Source organism: Oenanthe melanoleuca, chromosome 2 (genome assembly GCF_029582105.1).
Source record: "Oenanthe melanoleuca isolate GR-GAL-2019-014 chromosome 2, OMel1.0, whole genome shotgun sequence".
Taxonomy (NCBI): Eukaryota; Metazoa; Chordata; class Aves; order Passeriformes; family Muscicapidae; genus Oenanthe; species Oenanthe melanoleuca.
In genome coordinates, this window is record NC_079335.1 from 65,456,442 (window position 1) to 65,478,625 (window position 22,184).

A 22,184-nucleotide genomic window follows, 5' to 3' on the forward strand; every position below is an offset into this window, starting at 1 on the left:
TCTGGTCTCCTTGGTAAGAATACCCAACAGGACTTTTGAGTCAGTTTGTAGCACTCTTTCTGGCTTCTCAGATTTGATATCCAAAATGTCCACAGTGACAAGTGTTAATTTCTAGACATATGCTGTGGAATACCTTGGGATCTTAAGGTCTCAGTGAATCACACAGTGCTTACTTCTGTATCAAAATGAACTGTATCAGGAGTGGAAGAAAAAAAATCCAAGAAAGCTGCAGTAGAAACATTTCTGCCATACTAAACCCGAAGATTTCCCTGTGTATTTCACCTGCTTAGCTGCCTGCACTGCCTCTCCCCTGAATGCTTTTCTTCTTTACCCTCTGTATCATCAACAGCCAAATGTGGACTGTAGCTTGTTTGGCCATCAGACAATAGTGTCATGCTAAAAAAAACACAGGGGACCAAACTTTCCCAGGCTGGCTGTCTAGATGACATTACATCTTCCCACTGATCCAACAGTGAACTGGAAAACCAAAGAACAAATTTCCTCATTTTAGACACTTCTGCAGAAGTGTCAAACCAAATGTATTCAGGACTGCTCTCACTTGTATCCCTGGTTCTGTCAGATACTCACTCACTCACTCACTCACTCACTCACTCACTCACTCACTCACTCACTCACTCACTCACCCACCCACCCACATTTTCAAACTGAGCATAGTAACTACTGTAAAACAAAGCTCTTTTTTCTTGTCAGACAGGAAGAGAACAAATTGTTATTCCTGTCTGCAAACATTTCACAAGAACTGATTTACTCTGCTAACACTGGTTAGGTATTGGACTAAACCAAATTCTGTTCTTATTTATGATAAGATAAATCTAGAACAACCTTCTTTAGGTCAGTACAATTGCTACTGCACACATAATTGAGCTGAGACTCTATTTAACAACTGAAAGGAAAATGAGTGCCTCTAGCTTCTACCAAGCAGAACACAGCAGAATACAAAATTCCTCAATCAGCCTGAGCAGGAGAATTACTGGTCTACTAGGAAAAGCCAAATGGATCTACAGTAACATATAGGTTTCTTTAAAGAAAACTACAGGAGTTTATATTCAGAAACCATAATTAGGAGTTAAAATACCATGGTAGAAACCATCTTCATGGAAGAGCAAGTAGTCTTCTTTATGTTAAACAAATAAATCACTGAATCTTCAGATGCCAGCCTATCAAATATACTAAAGTATTAGACTGACATCCTCTTGTATTAACCCTTTGATGACTGAAAAGAATAAATCCTGTACGTAGCAGGTAGTAAAGACAAGTGCCCTGTTCTGGGTTTGCTGTATGATTCACACAAGGAGTCTGGAGACCAACCCCACACTGGTGTTTTTTGTGCCACTGCAAAACAAGTAGGAATGACAATACTCAATGAATTGCTGGGACATGTGCAGCTAATTAAACAAAACATCCCTCAGTTCTAACTTAGCTTTCCTTTCATACAGAGAATGATAACTTGAGTTTAAAATATTACTGTAACTTAAGGTATAAAGGCCAACAAGGAAAAAAGAAAAAAGGAAAAAAAGAGGAAAAAAGGGCTCAAAACAATGCAGAACTTTGGTGGTCACAATGAGATTGTCAAGAAAATAATAAAAAGCAAAGATGTGAAGAGTATTTTCAGTGACAGAATGATTCCCATAAAAACTGATGGCTGCTGACTTGTATAAACTAAGCATGTGGGGCCAAATGCTGCAATATACTGTGGCTACTGGCAAGATCAAAGCTGTCCACCATCAACAGGCAACTGGAAGGATAACAGCTGACAGAACCATGGTCCAGACTCAAATGAGGGAATTCTTAACCCTATAATACAACAGGCCAGTCTGACACAAATGGAGCCACACAGTGTTTGAAGTATTATGCACTTAGGGAGATGAAAGCAGTTTAATAAAGGGTCTCTTTATATAAAAATTGTATCTAATGCACAAATTACATTTCCTCATCTGAAGATACAGTGGATGAGTGCAGCTTACATAGTTCCAGCCCCACTATTCTCTGCACTGACTTGTTGAATATGGAAGCTTGTGGGTGATGAAACCAGGAGAAAGCTGAGTTATCTGCAGGAAACAAAAGTGCTGTGGGAGGTGGGTGAACCTTGTCTTGACATCCTCAGTCATTTGTCTATTTCCTCATAAAGCTTGGAAGGGTTCCTCTACCTTAGGCCATGAACATGTTCTGTCATCAAAACTGAATGCAGGGAGATATTTTCCTTCCATATTTTATAGACAATGCAAAATTACATTTCTCAACCTAGGTCTTCACCCTCCCTGCTTTACTGAACTTTGTCATGTCTCTAACTGGACTAGACATAATATCTTGGCTTGTAAAACTTTTGGCCTGCTGCAGATCACATTAAACTGAGTTATGGAATGTATTTTGGAGGCAGTGACAATAAAAATAAGACTTTGAAATGACCTTTTAGGTTCTTCAAGAATTTTTAAAAACATTTTTTAAAGAAACATAACATAGAGAGAAAATAACTTTTACTCTTGTCACAAGTAAAGCCTGCTGAGATCCCATAACTAAGAAAGTAAATGTTGTTTTTCTGGGGTTAGAAGGTATTATATTCTTTGTTAATCATGAAATCTAGAATTCTATTTGATGTCCTGGCAGAATGCAGTGTGCTTATGATGAACTCAATGAATTTGACTGCCTGTTGGGTCAAAACCTACAGAGATACACAGCCCTCACACTATACTGGAAAGGTTTTAAAAAAGAGTAATTCCTGAAGCATAGCTTTGTCAGAGAATATAATTATCTAGGGTTTGGTTGTTGTTTTTTTAAAGAGCAAATAGCACTTCTAATTTCCTCTCTCCCTACCTTTATTTATTTATTTTTTTTAAGATTCAACAAACAGTAAAGATCAATCTGGCTGGTGCCATTTATTCTTGCATTTGCAATGGCTTTTGGCATGTGCATCTACATTTGTGTGAGTCACTTGTAAGGCAGAATAGATGTGACCATTCTCCTGCTCTGGCAGTCACAGAATGAGTGTCATTCCTGCTACAAAGATGTGGCAGCCACAGAACTTTTCCACAGTCCCAGCTGCAAAGGTAAAGCAGCTGCAAATTGCTGATTTGGAATGAAGAAAATTCCAACTGGCTGTAAATTACACAGTGAGGATAGCAGGAAGGGCACGTTATAAGAGACAATACAGACCAGCTCCATCATCTCATTTAATTTAAGGTATCTTAGGTTTTTTTTTCTGTTACCTATCCAAATCCATACACTTAGTCTATGTTCTCATATATTTACATTCAACATATTGTCTTGGACTTTATTACAGTGAGTCCAGCAATGACAATTTGCAACTCAAAAGTTCAATCTAGACAACCTTGCACATATTCTCTTATTTTAATCCTTGTCCTATTTTAATGCCACTGTCTATATAAGTTATGCTTAATTATGCATAAATCATTGCTTAATATGAGTAGGCCTAAATACTTAATAATGTGCAGTGATTTTCTTACAGAGATTTGTAGGTGAATTTTCAGAGTATATCACACACTTCTCTGAAGAAGTACAGACAACTGAAATGTGGTCTTTGTTTGGGTCAGCCACATAGAAAGCTCTCAGAACCAACACCTTATTATGGATTAATATTCTGCAGCTTTGCTTTGAGTCCTGTCAACACTTCATAGATGGCACAAGTCTCTCCAAACAAGAAATTTTGTAGGTCACAACCACCTCTGGGTGCAACTTATGGTGGCTGTGACATAAAGAGGAGTCTAGCAGTGGGAAAGGACAAACTGGCACTTCATAAGGAAAGCTAAATTTGTTTTTCATCTCCAGGTGGCTTATGTTATAGGGAACAAAAAGTAACATTGCTTTAAAGAACCATGCATGAAGAGCATATGTGTTTTCAAAGTAATATTTAACATGTAGTTGAAACTGTTAAAGTTTCCAACTTTATGTATTTCACAGATCATAATTTACACTGTTCGAACAGTAGAGCAAAAAAGATTTAACTCCTTCCTTGAAAGCCTTCTAAGACAAAATCCCCTTAATTAACATGAATTCCATTATGAAGAGTTACTTCTAAAAGCAATCCTGCTGCCACCTCTTTCATAATTTCTCCCACTTAACTTCACCAGTCAGAAGTGATTCCACTAATAACAGGTAAAGCATCAAGAGTACAAAGCTCACCAGCAACCAAGGCTGCATGACTGAATATATAGTGAGTCATAACTGAGTCACTATACACTGTTTCAAGACCAGACTATGCATTATCAATGCACAGGTTGGAAAAGCACAGGAGATGGGACACAAAAAGTAAATCATCTAATGTCATTCATCATCTGGAATTTTAAATTGACCCTCTAAGGGGGTTAATCAGGCTCTGAACATAGAGATGTCTTTTGGAGAGTGACTTGGCAAAGGAGTGTGACCAAGCTTGAGCACCTGGGCTCTATGGAATGCAAATTAATAATTCCCATTAGGAATCCACACTGGGGAAAAAAACAGTAAAAGGCATCAAAGCAATCCTGTAAATTCACTAATCAGATGATGTTATTCTGCCTAGAGAAAGCCACACATATATAAAATATATTATTTCTTGGCCATAATGCTGGGGCAAGATAATGCAAAACTGCTTTTTCTGAAACATTTTAGTTCTTCTTCTAAGAGAGACTTCCCTCCAAACAGCTCTGACACTCATCAAATCCCTGCCTTCCCAGCTCCTCCTGCTAATCTCCTTGGTGGCAGCAGAGGGCTCCCTTTGGCAGCTGCGGCAGCGCCCTGCTCTGGGAAGGCACAGCAGGTTGTGATTGCTGCTCTTGCTCAGGAAGGCAGCCTGAGAAGCTGCCCTGTGCCTCTCTGCCTCCTCTCGCTCTCAGATGAGGTGCTTTCCAGAAAAACTCAGGGATTTGTCAGCCTGCAACTCACTGCTGCCGAGCTCTTACTAGGATGCTGACAGACATGATCTTCCAGGAAGGAAGGATGAAGAAAACAAAGAATAAATTACTGACCAGAGAAAAATTTGCAAGTTACTTTAATACCGAGAGAAAGCAAACCAAATACATATCCTTTCAACTTTGGATTAATGGTGTGCAACTCAACTATCCATATTTTTTAAAAATACTTAAAACTCCCTACCTTTGGGAATGAATCCTGTGACAAGAATTCAAAAGCCTTTACCTTTAAAGTATATCAATTAAAATGAAATCAGAGGGCAACAGAGATGAATTCACTGATGCAGTGAATAGCAAACTGGCAAAAGTGAAAACAACAATTTATATCTCCTGTAAGATGCAAACAAATGGAGTAAAGTTATTTCTTCTTCCTACAGAAGTACATAAAGTTAAGGAATGTATATATTTGGCAGGCTAGGATAATTTGTTATGTGACCTCTATTTAAAAAAAAAAAAAAAAAAAGCTGTTTGAATCAGAAAGTTTGAGGCTAGGAGCCCCAAAAGAAATAATTTTTATCGGAATAATACTCATTTTAGAAATGACTCACAGATTCCTCTAAAATAGTGAGTGGAAAATGAATTTAAGCCTCTTTTACAAGCAATTTTTTAAACAGATATTTAAGCCAGCCTTTAAAAAACCCTTTTGTTTTGAAGGCTACGTGATGTAGAATTGTACAGGATAATTGCACGTTCCCTCTACAGTGCTAGGAACAGGCAAATACTCTTGGACAAAACCTGAGGTATGAGAGATGCAGTCTGAAACTCATGGAGACTGCCAACAAAATAGATAGGAACTATACATTTGAACATATAAAAAGTAGAATGTCTACTCCTATCTGTCAAAATCAGTTATATTAAAAGAAAGCTATTAAAAATCCTGTAATACACATTGTAAAGCAGAAACTGAACACTTATAAATAAATGTGTGCCAACTTGATACCAACTATCACAATTACATATGCCATCAATTACAACAGACAATACTAAAAACATGGAACCAGCTATTCAGCCTCAAGATTTAAATAAATGCATAACTATCAAAACTCATGGTAAGTCCTATGGGTTATGTAACTAATGGCTAATGGTTGTGCAACAGAACAGCAGGTATGGTGGTACTTAGCCAAAGGTGGGACTTGATCAACTTGGAGGTCTTTTCCAACTAAATGATTCTGTGCTTCTATGATTCTACCTCTCCTGTTTGTTCTCCTACAGCTGAAGGATGTTGATGTTGGCTCTGGCATAGATGAGATAGGGGACTACAGAGACCTCACCCTGATCAGATACATCAATTTCTAGAGCTTGCTGTGGTCAAGCATTTATTATTAATTCATTAACTGTTATTAATAATTGAAATTAATTGGTTTTGTTTTTATGTATGGTAGATCATGGAGTTTTATTCTCCTACTTTTCCAAATATCTTGCCATCCTAAGGATGGAAAAATGTATTACTTAAAAGGCATCCAAGGCTTAAACTATCTTGGCATCTAATGGAGATAACCTTCCAGCTGCCAGAGCTCTGAATGCTTTATCTCATATTCTGTTTTCACTCAATCATTACATTTTTTTAAACCATGTATTGGCCTTTTGAAGGCTCAGTACTTTGTGTATGGACAAACAGACTATGATACTGAATTCCATCAGTCATACATTTACTTTTTCTAAACACAGAGAATGGTTCCTAAATATGCACCACTAACTAGATTACTCTGCCCTATACTCTAACTCCTGATACAATCCAGCTACTCAAATCCTAAATAATTAATTTCAAATTCAAAGTAAAATTGTTTGCCTTTAAAGCATTTTATATAGTCTTTCTTCTTGCAAGGTTTTATTTTTTTAAAGTATAATTTCCATTAACTCCTGCTTTTAGTCAGGCTATAAATACCAGAAGAACAGCCTCCCTCCTGGTATTTTGGCACTTCTGTACATTTTCAAGGCCAGAAAAAGTAAGCGGAGAGACATGAAACTGAAAAAAAATGAAAACAACAAAGAAAATATGCATAAAAAGCTAAATAACGGACCCTAGGAATGCTCAGCAAAATATATGCACCTTTAGATTCAAATAGTGTCCCATGCAGTACTTTGCTTACAACATGCTTATTCCAAAGCAGCACTGCATGTGGTGCTAAAACCTGTCTAAAGCAGGTCTCCATGCCTGGTCCTTTGGCAGAGCTCTTTCCCATGTTTTAGCACCTGATGACACCAGGCTAATTCCAATTTCACTTTTACAGTATAAAATACCTGACCTAGGATGTTCTGTAGCTAAATTTAATCCACCAGCCCTGAGTCTACTTGTCTAGAATTAGGTGAACTTGACTCAATTCCTATCTCCACCTACTCGAAATGGGTGCCTCAGAACCATTTCTGCATCATGATTTTTAAGTATTTTTACTCCCTGCAAGCCATTACACAAATAAATCAATAAATCCTTATGAGATGTTTCTATAGCTCAAGGGTCTGTCACAGGGCATATTACTAGGCTAGCACATGATTTCAAAGCCTGATAAAAGAACAAGGCATTATCATGTCTCTCTCTTTTTTAAACATATCAGTTTGATCAAGTTATCTGAGTCAAATATTAAATTAAACTGTGATTTAGCTGTTATGCATTCCAAACCCTCTTTTCTAACTCAAATATAAGGCAGATTTTAAATTTTAATAAAATCTAAGAGTAATAAGGGTGTATGCACACACACAGAGACACTCTGAGATAAAAAAAATGTGTGGGAAAACAAGCCTCTCATTCTGCACCATCCCCATGCAGTGTCTCCAGCAGCATCTGATAAAACCATCACTGTGCTACTCACCATCAAGTACCAGTCACACCTGGGCCCTACATTGTACTTCATCATCCAGGTGAAGATGAAGATCTAGATGCAAACAGTGCTGCTCAGACAAGCCATGTTTAAAGAGCTATTTCCTTAGAAATAAATAGCCCTGTTTGGCTATTTATTTCTAAGGGATTAATGAGTGTTGCTCACAATTTCTAAGCATTCAGCAGTGCTGCCCAGCATATGCCAGAATTAGTGCAGATATCTTCCATATGCTTATTCATGTTTAATAAACTGGAGTATGATTTTTCCTGATGCTGACTCATGGAAACTGTGTCATTCTCCTGAGACAGATCCATCCAGTTCAGTGAAACCAACACAAAGATGGCACCTCAGCAAGAATCTAATACTGAGAAGACTGATTTTCTCTTAAGGGATCTATAATTAAATAGACTGCCAGGACAAGAAAGAAAACAGTAGTTTTCTTCCTATTTGCTATAATGGAGTTTTGAGGAGTCTCTCATAAGTAAAAAATTGTATCTTATGGATGATACTGCTAGTCTTTAAAGAATTTGGAGTATTAAGAAGAGTGATTCTTAAAACTTTCTTATCCCAACTTTCCCTTACACTCATTGCTCATGGCACCATTTGTGAAGGCTTTCCTAAACTTACTGGAGAACAAGACAATCCAAATTATGTTATCTTTATTTAATTTCTAAGTTGAAGATCTCCCTATAATGTTATAGAAAACATTCTCACAGAAAGCTGCCATCAGACTGCAAGACCAGAAACAGTATATTTTCAACTTAATTTTTATGCTTTTAAAACGCGCTGAACTGACATCTCGATGTCTATTTTTTCCACACAGAATATAAATATAAGAGAAAAAAACCAAAAAACAAACAAGCTTGCCATGGCAACTTCCTTTGAAGATGTCTTTAAACAACTACCTGGAGGGGGTGACAGAGGATTTCAGTTTCTGTGGCTCATTCAGTGCTGTGGCTTTCTGATGAGCAAATACAACTGCAATGTTATTTTCTCAGATATAATGCCACTCTAGTATATCTGGTAGGCAGGTCACTGAACACCTGCCGTAAGGCAGTGACTTCCATTTTATTACTGTATTTCTAAATGACAAATTTTATCCTGAAAATCTTCCTGAGTGAAGGTCTAGCACAGAATTTCTCCAGATCATCACATGAACTCAGTTGTTAGACACTTAGTTAGATTCTTAGTTAGTAATTCACTTCAGCTCCCCCTGATGAAATTGCTTCCTACTAGTCATATCTTTATTTATCAGTGACCCTTCATATCTTCAACCAACAGATACAGACATTTACATCTGTCTTTTGCTGGATGACTCCCTGCCTTATTCCTCCTCCCATTTTATAGTTCTGATAATTACCCTGAGCTTTCAAACTCTTCTACATCATTATGCCCTAACCAAGCTCTCTCTGTACCAGATATGGTCACACTACTCAACAACCACAAAAGGTAAAATGCTTCAAATGAACATATTAAGATGTCTCATTTTCCCACTGCAACAATTTCCTGAATTTAACATAAACCTATTTCTGCTTTTCCCTAGCTATAACTGACTTGAGTAATTAGTTTGGTTTCATTTTCTTTTTTTTAACTTCACATTTCACTGTCTTTTTTATGGGAAAAAATCTTTTGCCCATGAGAACCTTCTGCTGGAACCACAGCAAATGTTTACAGTGCAACTGCATATAGATCTTTTGGGTTTCTGACTTTGCTAAAACCATGTATGTCAATCCATGCTCACTAAAATCTTTGCTGAATGCTAAGTAAGCCTGACAAGATTTCCAGTTGTGCACTGAAAGCAATTAGATGTATGCAACATGATGCACAGGGAAAATAATTCCTTTCAAGTGAGTTTCTCTTTGATGTCCATGAACAGATTGAATACCAAGCTCACAGCAAAAGCCAAAAGATGTGTATGGGAGTCTGAAGATTGCAGGTGATGAATTAAACCTATCAGATAATACAGTCTTTTTGCTTTACAGGTAATAAATATTATAATGTCTGCTAATCTAGAACTGAGATATGCCTAAAAAACTGTGTTTCTAACTGGGGTATCTTCTGCTCATTTAACTCACATCGTGCATTAGCAAGGGCTGATGTCTCTCCATTTCCTGGATATGTCATATTATCAGTCCAGCTGAGTGCATTTTAAAGATAAACTACTTCATTAGTTCATCATCCAGGTATATTGACTATCTATCAGAGTGAAAAAGCTCAGTTAGGATAGTCTCCTTCTATGCTTCTGCACATGTCAGCTAAAAGGGACATTAAACTACTGAACTTTATGTTTGTTTTGAAACTGTCTTTTAATCCACTTAAGAGTCTCATCCAGATCTTGAAGAACAAACAAGCACAAGAACTGGATTCTATCATGATTAATTACAATGGAAATCAGTTCCAGCCTAAACATTTACTGAATGTTTAATCCCTGTTAATGTTTTTACTGAGTATAAAAGGCAGTTCCATTGAAAAATATATGCTATTTTTATTATCATTATCCTGTTTTGTTGTTTCTGCAGCAAGTGCTTCCTTGGGAAAAAAAGTATCTGGCAAAAATTAGGAATAAGAGGTTTTGGTAAATGTACGTACGAAGACAGTGTTGCCAACAGAGGAAATATTTTAGCATGGGATAAACCATGGAAACAGGGATAAAGCATGGAAATAGGCAAACATATAGGAGATTCATTTGATATGCACAAGCCAACTGCAGCAGTCAGCATGTGCAGAGCACCAGAACTGTGTGGGGAAGTGGGTAGCCACAGGTGATGCCAGAAAGAGGTAAGGCACAGTGCATGACAGAAAGTAAGACAGACAATCCAGTGTCAGCCCATTTTCTTTGTTTAGAGACTGGCTCATCTAACCAGTGTCCACTTTTCCTCTTCTCTTGCCACATGCAGAACTTCCTTTCTTAGCATGTTGGGGAAAGTGAATACGCTTTCAGCACATGCTAGTTTATAGCAAATACCAAGTGTTTTTGATCACCCATTATGTTAGAACAACTCCACAAAAAAGAAAATCTGTGTCATTTTTCACTCACTGTTGTTGTCTCCTCTTTGTCCTAACTTCCCAGAAATGCTAAAAAAATGGATGGAAAGGTAGTCAAAAAGCCACATATGGTTAATGATGTTAAGCACTAAAATCATATGTTCTTTGGGTAGTTATCCTTCTCATAGTATTTGCACTAGTTTCTGCATCCGAGGAAAAAAAATCAAACCCAGAAAGTTCATCACCTCTTAAACACTGGATTTACTAAACCATGAAACCAAACTCCTCAAACTAGGGTGCTGCAGCTCACCCCCAAGGCCACACAATGCCATTGAAAGACCACCTTATAAATGTGCTACCTTTTCTTCCCAGTGGAAGTTAAACTCCTCTATAACCACTTTGCAGCCAAGCAGCAGTAGACATTTTGTTTTCAGGGCTGCGGAAAGACAGCATACAGCACGAGAGAGAAAGATTTTAAAAGGCGAAATTTCTCAAACTACTTTTTGCTTTATGAATAAGTTCAGCTACAGACACAACCATTAATCTCTATGCTAGTTCACAGTAGGTTACAGCATTTTAAGCAGTGTCCATCTGAAGTCCTAATCTGAATTTTCTAGTTATGCATAAGTACTGTCATAAAGCACCACAAACCATTCTTCTCATTCTGCTAAGGACATTTCAAGTTCTGTAGAAAACAGAGTCCCCCACTGCATATAACACTGTTTGAACAATAGTAAGAGGAACACAAGCCAATCATCAGCACACACTCACACTCCCAACGCATGTCTGCCTGCCAAAGGCCTGGTTCCTGCACCAATACACACAAATATTTGCACATTCCCTTATTTTGAGCAATTCAATGGCCTTATACTCACATGACTTCCTGTTGGCTCGTGACCGCTTCCTCTCTCTAGGCACGGCTCGCTGGCTTGGCACTTGGGTGGCGGATTTGACAATGCGATCCATGATCTCATCCGCGGCGTCATCCGTCGCGCTCGGCGAGTCGTCGGTGCCAGCGTTCCACGAGCCAACACGGCCTGCAAGAGTCCAAGGGAATTCAGGGAAAACAAGAGGGGAAGTCTCTTGTGTCACTCTGGTTTTGCAATTGGGTTTTGGGAAATTACAGCAGGCAGCACAGTCATCCTGACTTAATTCGACCAAAGAAGAAGAATCTGTCTAATGGAGAATATTTCTAAATAATAGCCTAGAGACACAATTATAATACACATATATTTATATACACACTTTCTGTTCCTTTGAGCCTTGGTGTTTTGCTCTTGATCACATTTACCTCTAGCAAATGCCTGCTAGAGGCTGCCTATAAACCAAGGATGGATAGTGTTGTGTGACCATGTTTCTCTCTGCTGTTATTACAAAGACTAGAAGACATGGCATATCTTAGAGATTGATGCAAATTGGAGACACAGGTCATTTTGGGAAGGAAGGAAAGGAAGGAAGGAAGTAAAGGAAGGAAGGAAGGAAGGAAGGAAGGAAGGAAGGAAGGAAGGAAGGAAGGAAGGAAGAAAGAAAGAAAGAAAGAAAGAAAGAAAGAAAGAAAGAAAGAAAGAAAGAAAGAAAGATTGATTCTGAGCATCTGTATCTCAACCTAGTGCAAAGGAGACAAGAGAAGGGCATTAAGTGTGGTTTGACATGTCTCATCCCCTACACAATGAAGAATTCACCTTCTTATTACAGAGCTGTATGTGTCCTGGCATGACTGTGTGCTCTGTTATGAGTGGAAGAGTAATTGGCAAGCTGAAAAGCTGAAAGCAATTTTGGTTAAAACCACAAACAAAAAAGTGAGCCATGTTTCTGAACCCAAGGCTCTGGCACTCTTTACTCCACAGAGCATTATGCAACACATCTTTGGGTTCCTCCACTACTGGGTACTGTTCTGTGTGTGTTTTGTTTTTAAATTATTTGAAGGCTAGTGTGCAGTGTGAACACTGACAGTGAGCTTTGCAAAAGAGTGGATGTGGTAAAATTGCAAGCAGCTAAGAAATCACCAAGAAGGCCATTTTATACCACATCCCTGAAATCCATAAACAGCTTTGATTAGGCCTTTACTCAGCTGCCTCATCTCCTGCCTTTTTCAGAAGCAGTTCTATTACAACACTGCTCCTGACAAGGTCTTGTCTGGCTCACTCATCTTCTGCCTCTGCTGTTCTTCTGGGGAACACAAGCTGACTCTCACAATCAGGCCACTCTCCTGATCAGCATTCAGTGGATTACTTCAGCTGTTCAGCTTGCTGCAGTGCAGATTGAATTATTTAATCTTCATACTTTAGTTAGCTGATTGGCTTCTTACACTGGGGCTGTGAAACTTCTGACTTAGCGAGGATCATGGTTTTAAGCCTTAGTAAACTACACACATACACACAAAAGAGTTGGATGCTGTGGATGTGTTATCAATTGTATTAAAAAAAGGATCAAGAAAGTGTCAAGAAAGTGTAAGATATCCAGATATGAAAGAGAAGAAATACCAGAAAAGAAAATGAAGACTTGAATTTTGGTGTATTATCTTTACTGCAAAATGTGTGTTGCATGTATTGCAAATATGGGAGTGGTGAGGGGAAGACAAAAGCAAGTACCCATTACCCTTGCAGTTCAGCAGAGAGGTGGGTAAAAGACACATCACCTTTTTCCTACCCATTTTCTCCCCAATCTCTCCCCAGTCATTTATAAAACATTGCAAGACTTTTTCACTTGAATTTGAATTGCTACTTTCTACTTGCTTCTACTGAAAATAAAGAGAAAACCGCATCCCGGATTCTCCAGATGGCCCATTTTGCTTTCATGATGACAGCAAGAACTGGGGTGTTAGTGGGCAGCCAACATCATCATGCAAGGGAGAACTGAAAATTTCTGCAGGCTTGGACTCCTGACGCCCCTACCCTGGCGACGTTGAAACTTCAGGAAAACTCTTCTTCATCCCCACGCCTCAAATCACTTAGATCATGAAAACACCGCTGGGATGTTCCCCTTCACCTGCTCAGCTGTGAGAGCTACACAAGGGGGACAGGCCCACGTTTGGGCCGGAGGCGCTCACCTCGGCTGGCGCGGCTCCGAGTGCGGACGCCGAGCGCCACGGCGCTGTCCCCGGCCAGCGAGCAGCTCTTGAGCACGGCCTTCATGTTCTCGTGCTCCGCGGCGTCCTCGGCGTACTGCAGGCCCTGCGGCTGGCTCGGGCAGGGAGGGGAGCTGCTGCAGAACTTGCCGGACTGCAAGAGGAAAGGATTTCTTGTTTCAACTGGGAACAGCATGGACAACAGGCCAGGGGCTCGACTGCGAACTGTAGGGAAAGAAGCGCCCTCCACGGCTTGGTTTGGAGTGCAGCTCTTCCCTAAAGAGCCCAGCAACAGTTGCTCTGCTCCCAGAGCATTCTCTCTGACCAGAAATAAACCTGAAACAGGGTGACAGCAGGGAGCAGACACGGTCAGAGGAAAAACAGATGCATTAGCTCGAGCTTTGTAATTTTGACCTTATGTCTGAGAGTAAAAGGTACAAAGCAAGGACTTGCTTTGAAACCTTCAGTCCAGACTGGGCCTGATCTGGGGTCAGTCATAATGCTGAGAGGAACAGCATGAGACCCAAGAGAAAAAATATTTTTTTTTTTTTTTTTCTGTACAATCAACTTTCAGTAGTAAGGCAAAATGGGGACAGTGGTCTAGGAAGAGACACCCTTCCCTCTTGCCTCTCTACCTTGCTGCACAGAAAACTCTCAAACTGCTCTAATAACAATTACCTACAAGTAACTTTAACACACATTACCACTAACACTTAAAAAGTCCCTGGTCCCAAAGCCCTTAGACAAATTATTTATGGCCAAAACACAAAAATTGCAGTCAGAAGTCAGAAGAGCAAACAAAACCTTACAAGAGGCTGAGGAGTCTGCCCTCTGCTTCCAAGTCACCACCACTACATGAACAAGAGCAGGGGCACTAGCTGGACATGCACAGTGTGGGTATGCAGCAGTCCCAGCAGTCACCCAAACCACCACTAGGGAAGGGTGGGGGCAGCAGAAGTGTGTACGTCCTAAGGAGAAGGGCTTGCATTGCTGGGCTGCTCTCCCTTCCCAGACTCTGCCTCCAAAGGGCTTGGATGCTGGTATTCACCACTATGCTCTTATCTGCAGAAAGGTCAAAGCACATTGAAAATACAGCCCTGACTGCAGGAAATACCGACCCTGTTGACAGCAAACAGGCATCAACAGATAATAATAGACCTCGGTACTCTCACTCATATCAGCCCAGCATCAGACACCAAAATATGTTTTGTTTTTCCTTTTAATCTTTCTTACTTTAATTCAGCACAGATGAAAGGACAAGTGCTGCATTCTCTTCTTCCTTTGCATAATAAACAACATTAATTATTCACTTGGTGATATCAAGGCAGTCAGTTAAAGGGATGTAAACCTGCAAAGCCCTTCTGTCAGAGAATGGTAAACTGAAAGAAAAGACTGGGCCCTACTTTTAGAGCTTTGATCAAGTCCCCGTGTCAAGACTGCAAATTGAAAATGTGTAATCTGGAAACCAATGATAAGATGATTCTATTTTAACACAGTGACTTTTTGGGGTAAGATAGCAAGTTAACTGAGCAGCAAAACAACAATCCCTACAAGGCACTGAGCTAAATATATCAGTATGAGACCTATTTTTGATAGTTAGAAGTTTGTTTTCTTGTTAAAAGATTAGCTTGCAACATTTTGATGTGAAAAGTATGCAAGTGCTAGAGTTTCACATGTGAAATTAGGAGTCAGAAAAATATTAGAGAAGAACTCCTATGAAAGGGCATGCTGTTTTTGCATTAAGACTACTCTCTTATACAAAGTAGGCTGTTCAGCTAATCAATACAATCTCCAAAAAATTCCAAAGGATAAACCCTCCACATAACTGTTAGTTCCTGTTCACACAGGTTAGTTACATGTTGGCATAAACAGGCAAATTCATGTAATTTTCTTTCCATGCCCTTAACTATACAGCACAAACCATCACTGGGGGCAAAGCTCTAGAGTCAAAAGTTTTATTTAATTTCCTTAATTTTCAGATGTTACTGTAAATTGCTGCCCAAACCCCAGCCTGCTGAGAAAATGACCACCTCTATGAAACAGTGAGCATTAAGCCACATTGCTTATGTTCAGAAAATTGAAGAAAGCTCTAATGCTGAACAAAAATGCATTGCAAAGAAGATGCTCCTCAAATGAATAAACTTTTATTATGAATATTGCTAGAACATCACCTCCAGGAGCACTTTATGATAGATACCTGAACTACTCCATGGCTCACCTCTATGATGAATGAAGTGTCTCATTCTCTACTTATACAGCAAGGCAAACAGTTAAGATTTGCTTAACATCCCTATATCCTTATGCTTTTGAAAACTTTATAAAATAATACCATGTGGGGTTACACAGGCTTAACAGGCATGCATATGGTTAAAGCTGACTGTAAAAAAGGCATTCTTATAATGACGAAAAGGTATGAGAAATATGTCATGGTTCATAGTTCCAGCTGAGCAGATGGAGTTGAGTAGTCCATACTATCTGAGTTAGAAATTAGATATCACAGCACACAGGAGACATGGGATGACATGCTTTTTCAGAGAACCATACCTCAACATCCTCTTCTTCATCAGTCTGCCACTGGAAACAAAGGACAAGGTGGAGAAGGACAAACAGCAAGATTTAGGAAAGACAGAACGGTCAAACCATGACAGAGTAAGAGGTAACCATGGTACTGTTTATGCAATAGGAAGACATAAAAATAGAAGGCATATAAGGAATTCATTCCTTAGACAATCAGCTTGCTCTTTTTTTTTAGCTGATTGTATGTAGAGCAGACTGCTGCATCCAATAGGGTATGCAGAAATTTCCTGATTTTTCCTTACAGAAATGGTGAACTGAAACTATTCTTAACCCATCCTATTTCTCTCCCTTGAGTCATGGGGTTGTTAGCCCTGTAGAAACTGAAAACACCAAGTAGGACTCCTTCTCCTTTTTTCAGCTCTGTACAGCACAGGGAGGTCCTGGCTAGTGTTTCTCTCACTGCAGAGGTCAACTTCTTGGCAATTCCTTTTCTCTACACTTAAGTGTTTGTTTTAATTCCTTTTTTTAAGCTGGGGTTTTTCAACTTCCAATTCAACAGAACACTCAAATCAAATGCTGGGTAGTCTTTCAATAAATGTTTAAAGTTCTTCAGTAGCTGCCTGGTATCTGGTCTGGAAATCTGAGAGTATAACAATCATCCATTGTTATTCAGGGCTTTCACCCTCTGTGACAGCAGGCATTTAAAACTATCTTGACGGTTCCACTAAATTAAATGCACAGATATACTAAAATATTGTGGGATATGGAGTTGTCTTAAATTTGGGAATTTACAGGGAATAAGCAAACTGTTTAGATCTGTATTCCCAAATGCCTTGAGAATTCTTCACTGGGCTAGAAGATGCCCCACATGGAAGTTTCCCAAAGTAAAACATGGCTTCTCAAGTATCTGGGCTCCTTGTTTCCATAATTTTCAGTTTGAGTGTTTATAAAGTGCAAACATAGTCCAGAAATTTTATGCATTTTTTTTTTATTTGTGGGTTTTGTTATGTTTTGTTTTTTGTTTTTTTTTAGAAGAAGTATTCCACCAATAGTATTCCTCTCCCTAGTGTTAATAATACAGATTTTTGACCTTATCTCTATCTCAGCTCTGATTGCTGTCTGGGATTGATACATACTGTTCCAGAAACATTCACCATTAAAAATGAAAGCCTGATTTACTTTGGCTCTCAGTTTAGTTGCAGCACAATCTCCATAAGAAGGTTGGCTGTGACTGCTAAGCAGCACATTAACATTACTTTTTAAGGGTATGTTTTATGCAAAGACTGAGAATGCTTATTCTAATTTGGACACAGTGGTACTGACAGAAACACAGGCAGTGTGTTTTGCTGAGGGACCATGACAGGTATGTTCCCTTTGCATTAAAATTATCTGTTTGTCTTTTCTCCATCCCCTGGGGAGCAGGAGTTACTCTATAAAGCAATTCTTCTGAACGGGACCACTGTTCACTTTTTGCCATGAGTAAGGAACAGAAAGAAAAATAGGAAGTACAAACAGTCTTGTATTCTAATTTTATCTATCTATCTATCATCTATCTATCTATCTGTCTATCTATCTATCTATCTATCTATCTATCTATCTATCTATCTATCTATCCTAATCTAATGCATCATTCTGTACATCCAGCTAATAAGTAAAGAGCAGCAGGAAAGTAAATTAAGCTAAACAATACAAAAAGGCAGTCAGGGCAAAGTAAAATAGTAGAGTATACTCATTACAAAGACTGTGCTCCAAACAAGAGTATTATAGTATTACTCTATATCAAGCTAGATTTTTACAGGGTGAAGTCCCAGCTGCTGGCCTTCCAGCCCATTTAATCTAGCTAGGAGTGAGATTTGCTATGGACTCACTTCAAAGGCACTTCTCTGCTTGACTTTGCTCCAGCACCTGGGCATTACCATTTCTCTCCTGCTCCAAATGGAGAGCTTTCACTCCTAGAACCACTGTCGTACAGCCAAAGCTACTCCAGTGCACAGGAGGTATAGTTTACCATCCCCTTCATATCTCCATGTCTGAAGAGGCATTTGCCTCTAGCAAATACTGACAATGGGAATAAAATCAGCAAAATAAATAAATCAACCTTGTTTCACAAGGGAATCTGCTCTTACCCCAGTGTGTACATTCTGCTTTGCATTTCCTTCTTCATTTCATCATTATAAAACCACTAGGAAATAGCAATAAATCAGGATTTTTTAAACATGCAATATTATCCAAAAGCACTGAAAGAATATTGCTATACTGAATAACACTTGCGGACACAAGATGTGAATTTGAAGGAAAAAAGGCCATTTGATTCTTCTGTCATTAAGTATTGGATGTTGCAGAACAGTTTGAGATCTCCCTCCTTCCCTTCCTCCTGCCCTCACATTCATTTTTCCTTTAGGCTAGCATTTCTGTGCAGTGGATTTGCTGTTTCAAAATATTATGTCTATTACATAGCAATTTTGGAATTGAAACTCTTAAGTATCGTGAAAAGCAGAACTTCATAAATCTGAGAGACAGATCCTTATATTATCTACTATTATTAAAAATAATTTAAAAGCTCAGACTTGTATCTATAATATCATTTCTTCCCTATTTTGCTTGCTTTTTATTTTTAGAGTGCCTCAGATGAGTGCAATTATTGGCTAAAGCCAGATATAAGGTTACAGAGACTAAGCAATTTTCCCTGTGAAACTGTGGCAAAGCACTGATCTTCTCTTTTCCTTACTCCTCTCCTCCACACAAAATTCACCAAGATTTAGACTGACAGTGCCCAGTCCACTTCAGCTATTCAAGAACATATAAACACCAAGATATCTGTGGTAAAAGGCTGAAAGAAAGACTGGAAATATTCCCCATTGTGCTCCTCAGCCCTGCTCCCTGTGAAAAGTTGTTGCAGCTGATGCAAGTTCTCCATGCAAGGAGCCAGCAGACTCTCCACACAATGAGCCAGCATCCCTCTGCCTTCCAAGGCTGCAGGGGGGACAAGGTTTAAGAGATACAGGCCTTCTCCTTAAGAACTGGGCTGCCTCTGGCTTATTCCTTTCCTGCTTTTGTTTAAATCCCGCTTCATCTGCCTAAAAGCAGAATACTGTGAGGTGATAAAAATGAGACCCTGAGGAAACTTTCAAAAGGACAGGGAGGTAAATTTCAAATAACTACACATTACTTTTAGGTCACCAAAAGCAGAAAGTAAATGTCCATATTACTACTGCATATTATAATCACTACAAAGAATTTCTTTCCAATGTCAAGATCTCAACTTTCTTCTATCAGTACTTTGTAACTAGTGAATTATTGTCAATGCATTACTGATCTACCTCCCCTTTCCAAGTCTTCAAATATAAAACACTAAGAAAATCAAGACCAGATCCAAGTCACAGCCAAAACAAAACTACAATAAAATTCCACGTTTTCATCATTCTTCACACATAAATATCTTCCATCCTGCTGACTTGGAAACTTGTTTTGAGGTAGATATAGCTTTGAAGTTGTCAGAGGAGGCCGTGACAAATAGTCTGATGCAATTTTAATTCAGTTTTACCATATACTGCAGTTCAAATAAAAGGTAAAAGAGGCCTGGGCTATGGTCAAAGAGATTTAGCTAAATTCTGAAATAACTATGTGGCCACATTAATAACAACTCCCTTAAAGAACATTCCAGTAAGGGCAGTTTTAAAGACTGCTGGTTTTTACTTGTGCAGGCTTTTTGGTTTCAAGTAATAGAACTGTCCTATAATTATAAATTAGTGATAGGCAAACTACTCTCCCTTTTTTAAGATTTGCAAGACAGTTTTTGGTGTAACACTAGCTGTCAGATGGCATTTAATTCTTGCCAAATCTCAGCACCATCTTGAGCTTAACAAGAGATCTTCTTCCAATAATACTATTGCTTTGGCAAGAGCCTTGATTCCTCCTTTCCTTCATGTTCAGGAACCATTGTCCCTGGTTCTGCCCCTTGCTGAGTCTCTGTCAAGTCTGAGACTTTTTCTGGTTTGAAAGGGTCCCATTTCTCTGCTTCCTGAACCCAGCTGCCAGTGACCAGAACTCCTTTCCCTCTTGCATTTTTGCAGGAACAGGATATAGACAAGCTTTTTGTCCTGCCACAGCAGTTATTCTGGACAGATAATACATAAACACTACATTATACTGTAGGAACACAGTAGAAAAACAGTAACTCCTTTACATCTCAGTCTTGCTTAAACTAGTAAAAAGTGTCAAAGCTATGAGACGGAATGAAAATTTTAATTTACGAAACTCTTTGGTTAATGCTGTCTTTTGTCTCCTTTAGAAGACATTGGGAAAATGAAGAAGCAATTGCAGAAAGTGGTCTCACTTCTCTAGTGGTAGTTTTGAAAATTTGTATGACTGTATTATGCCCTTTGTATAAATCCTTAACCTGAGACTATACCAAAAGAAAAAATCCTTTGATAATAATGCAGGTTTAACAATTTCTCTAGATGGGGCAGATTTCTAAATGTAAAGAGGATATTGCCAGGAAAGATCTACAAATGATCATGACTTAAGTACAATTTCAATTCATTTGAGTCCCAATACATATATATGTATTTATATATTTATACTGATCCATGTTGCCTGAGCCATAAAGCTGTAATCAATTTCTTGCCAAAGGCAGGGGTAGCTTCATGTGCAATGAACGCTTGCATTTAATCGAGACTCCAGATTTGGATTTTGAGACAGCTGGAAACTTTTATTAAGTACTGGCACTACTTTTTAAAACTCTATTTGGATTGAGCCAAACTACATCAACTTAAAAAAAAAAAAAAAAAAGAAGATATAAAAAAAATCAAGGGGATTTTGAAACCTGTTATGCTGAGAAAACTAATTGTATTTCAATTTATTCTGTGAGTATGCAATCTTACAATCAAAAAGTTTGCAGAGTAAACATCTACTGTGGACATCCTTTCAGAATCCCAAAGTAGTCAGTTGCCATAAAGCTGGCTGGTCCGTGGTTTAAAGTTAAGAAGAAAATTGCTTGCATGCACATGAAATATATGTATATGTGCATATACATATACATAGACATAAAAATAAATAAAATATAAAGACTCAGGACTCTATTAGAATATTCAAAGATGGAGGAAAAAATCCATTAAAATGTGGCTGCAATCACTTAAATGGCTACAATGATTCATCATCTAAATTATGTTCTTAATAGGGAGTCTAATTTCTAGGTTTTTTTCTTTTTCATATTCATGGCTGATCAGATACATATGACTCCTGATGCCTTCTAGATATTCTGGACACTGTGCAGTGCACAGAGAAGCTCTTTTTGGATAATTAATGTCAGTTTGTTTTGTCCTATACTTTTTTATGAAGCAGAAAATATACACAATCAAGGACTTCCAAGTTTTGTCTTCTAAGAGAGGAGAGTTCATTACTTACAGCACAAAGACCTCTAAAAATAAAAATAAGAGTAACAACACTTCATATACCACATTCAGTGAAAGACAGTTTTAAAAATCCATGCTATGGCAGATACCATTTGCCACTTACATCTGTTATCATTTTCCCTCTGGTCTTGTTCCTCTCCCTGTGGTTGGCTCGTTTCTGTTTTTGCTGCAGAACTCGTTCCCTGGTGGTGCGGTACTCCAGAGCAAATTCACTTATAATTTTGCAGAACTTATTGATGTTGACTTCACGTATTGCGTAGGGAGGATGGCCCATAAATAACAAAAATGAGTGAAACCTGGAAAAAAAATTAATTTATAAATGGGAAAGAAGTCTTTATTGATGTTGTCTTGGAAAAAAAAAACCAACCTTATATTTCGCTGAATCCATTTATTACTTTAGTAGCTCCCATCATTTCCTTTGTGCTACAGAATTTTCATGGATGCTTTGCATAACATTGGTATG

At 38.5% G+C, this 22,184-nt stretch overlaps 1 protein-coding gene across 1 annotated transcript in view; it reads right to left on the minus strand.

Annotated features, from left to right (window-relative positions):
- The window catches only part of FHOD3 (formin homology 2 domain containing 3), a 365,517-nt gene that overhangs the window by 6,983 nt on the left and 336,350 nt on the right, over positions 1 to 22,184 (minus strand). The window contains exons 25-27 of the mRNA XM_056484679.1: positions 21,825 to 22,017; positions 13,773 to 13,944; positions 11,599 to 11,760 (exon numbers count right to left, since the gene is read on the minus strand). Coding sequence (XP_056340654.1) covers positions 11,599 to 11,760; positions 13,773 to 13,944; positions 21,825 to 22,017 — 527 coding nt within the window. The remainder of the gene's footprint in view (positions 1 to 11,598; positions 11,761 to 13,772; positions 13,945 to 21,824; positions 22,018 to 22,184) is intronic.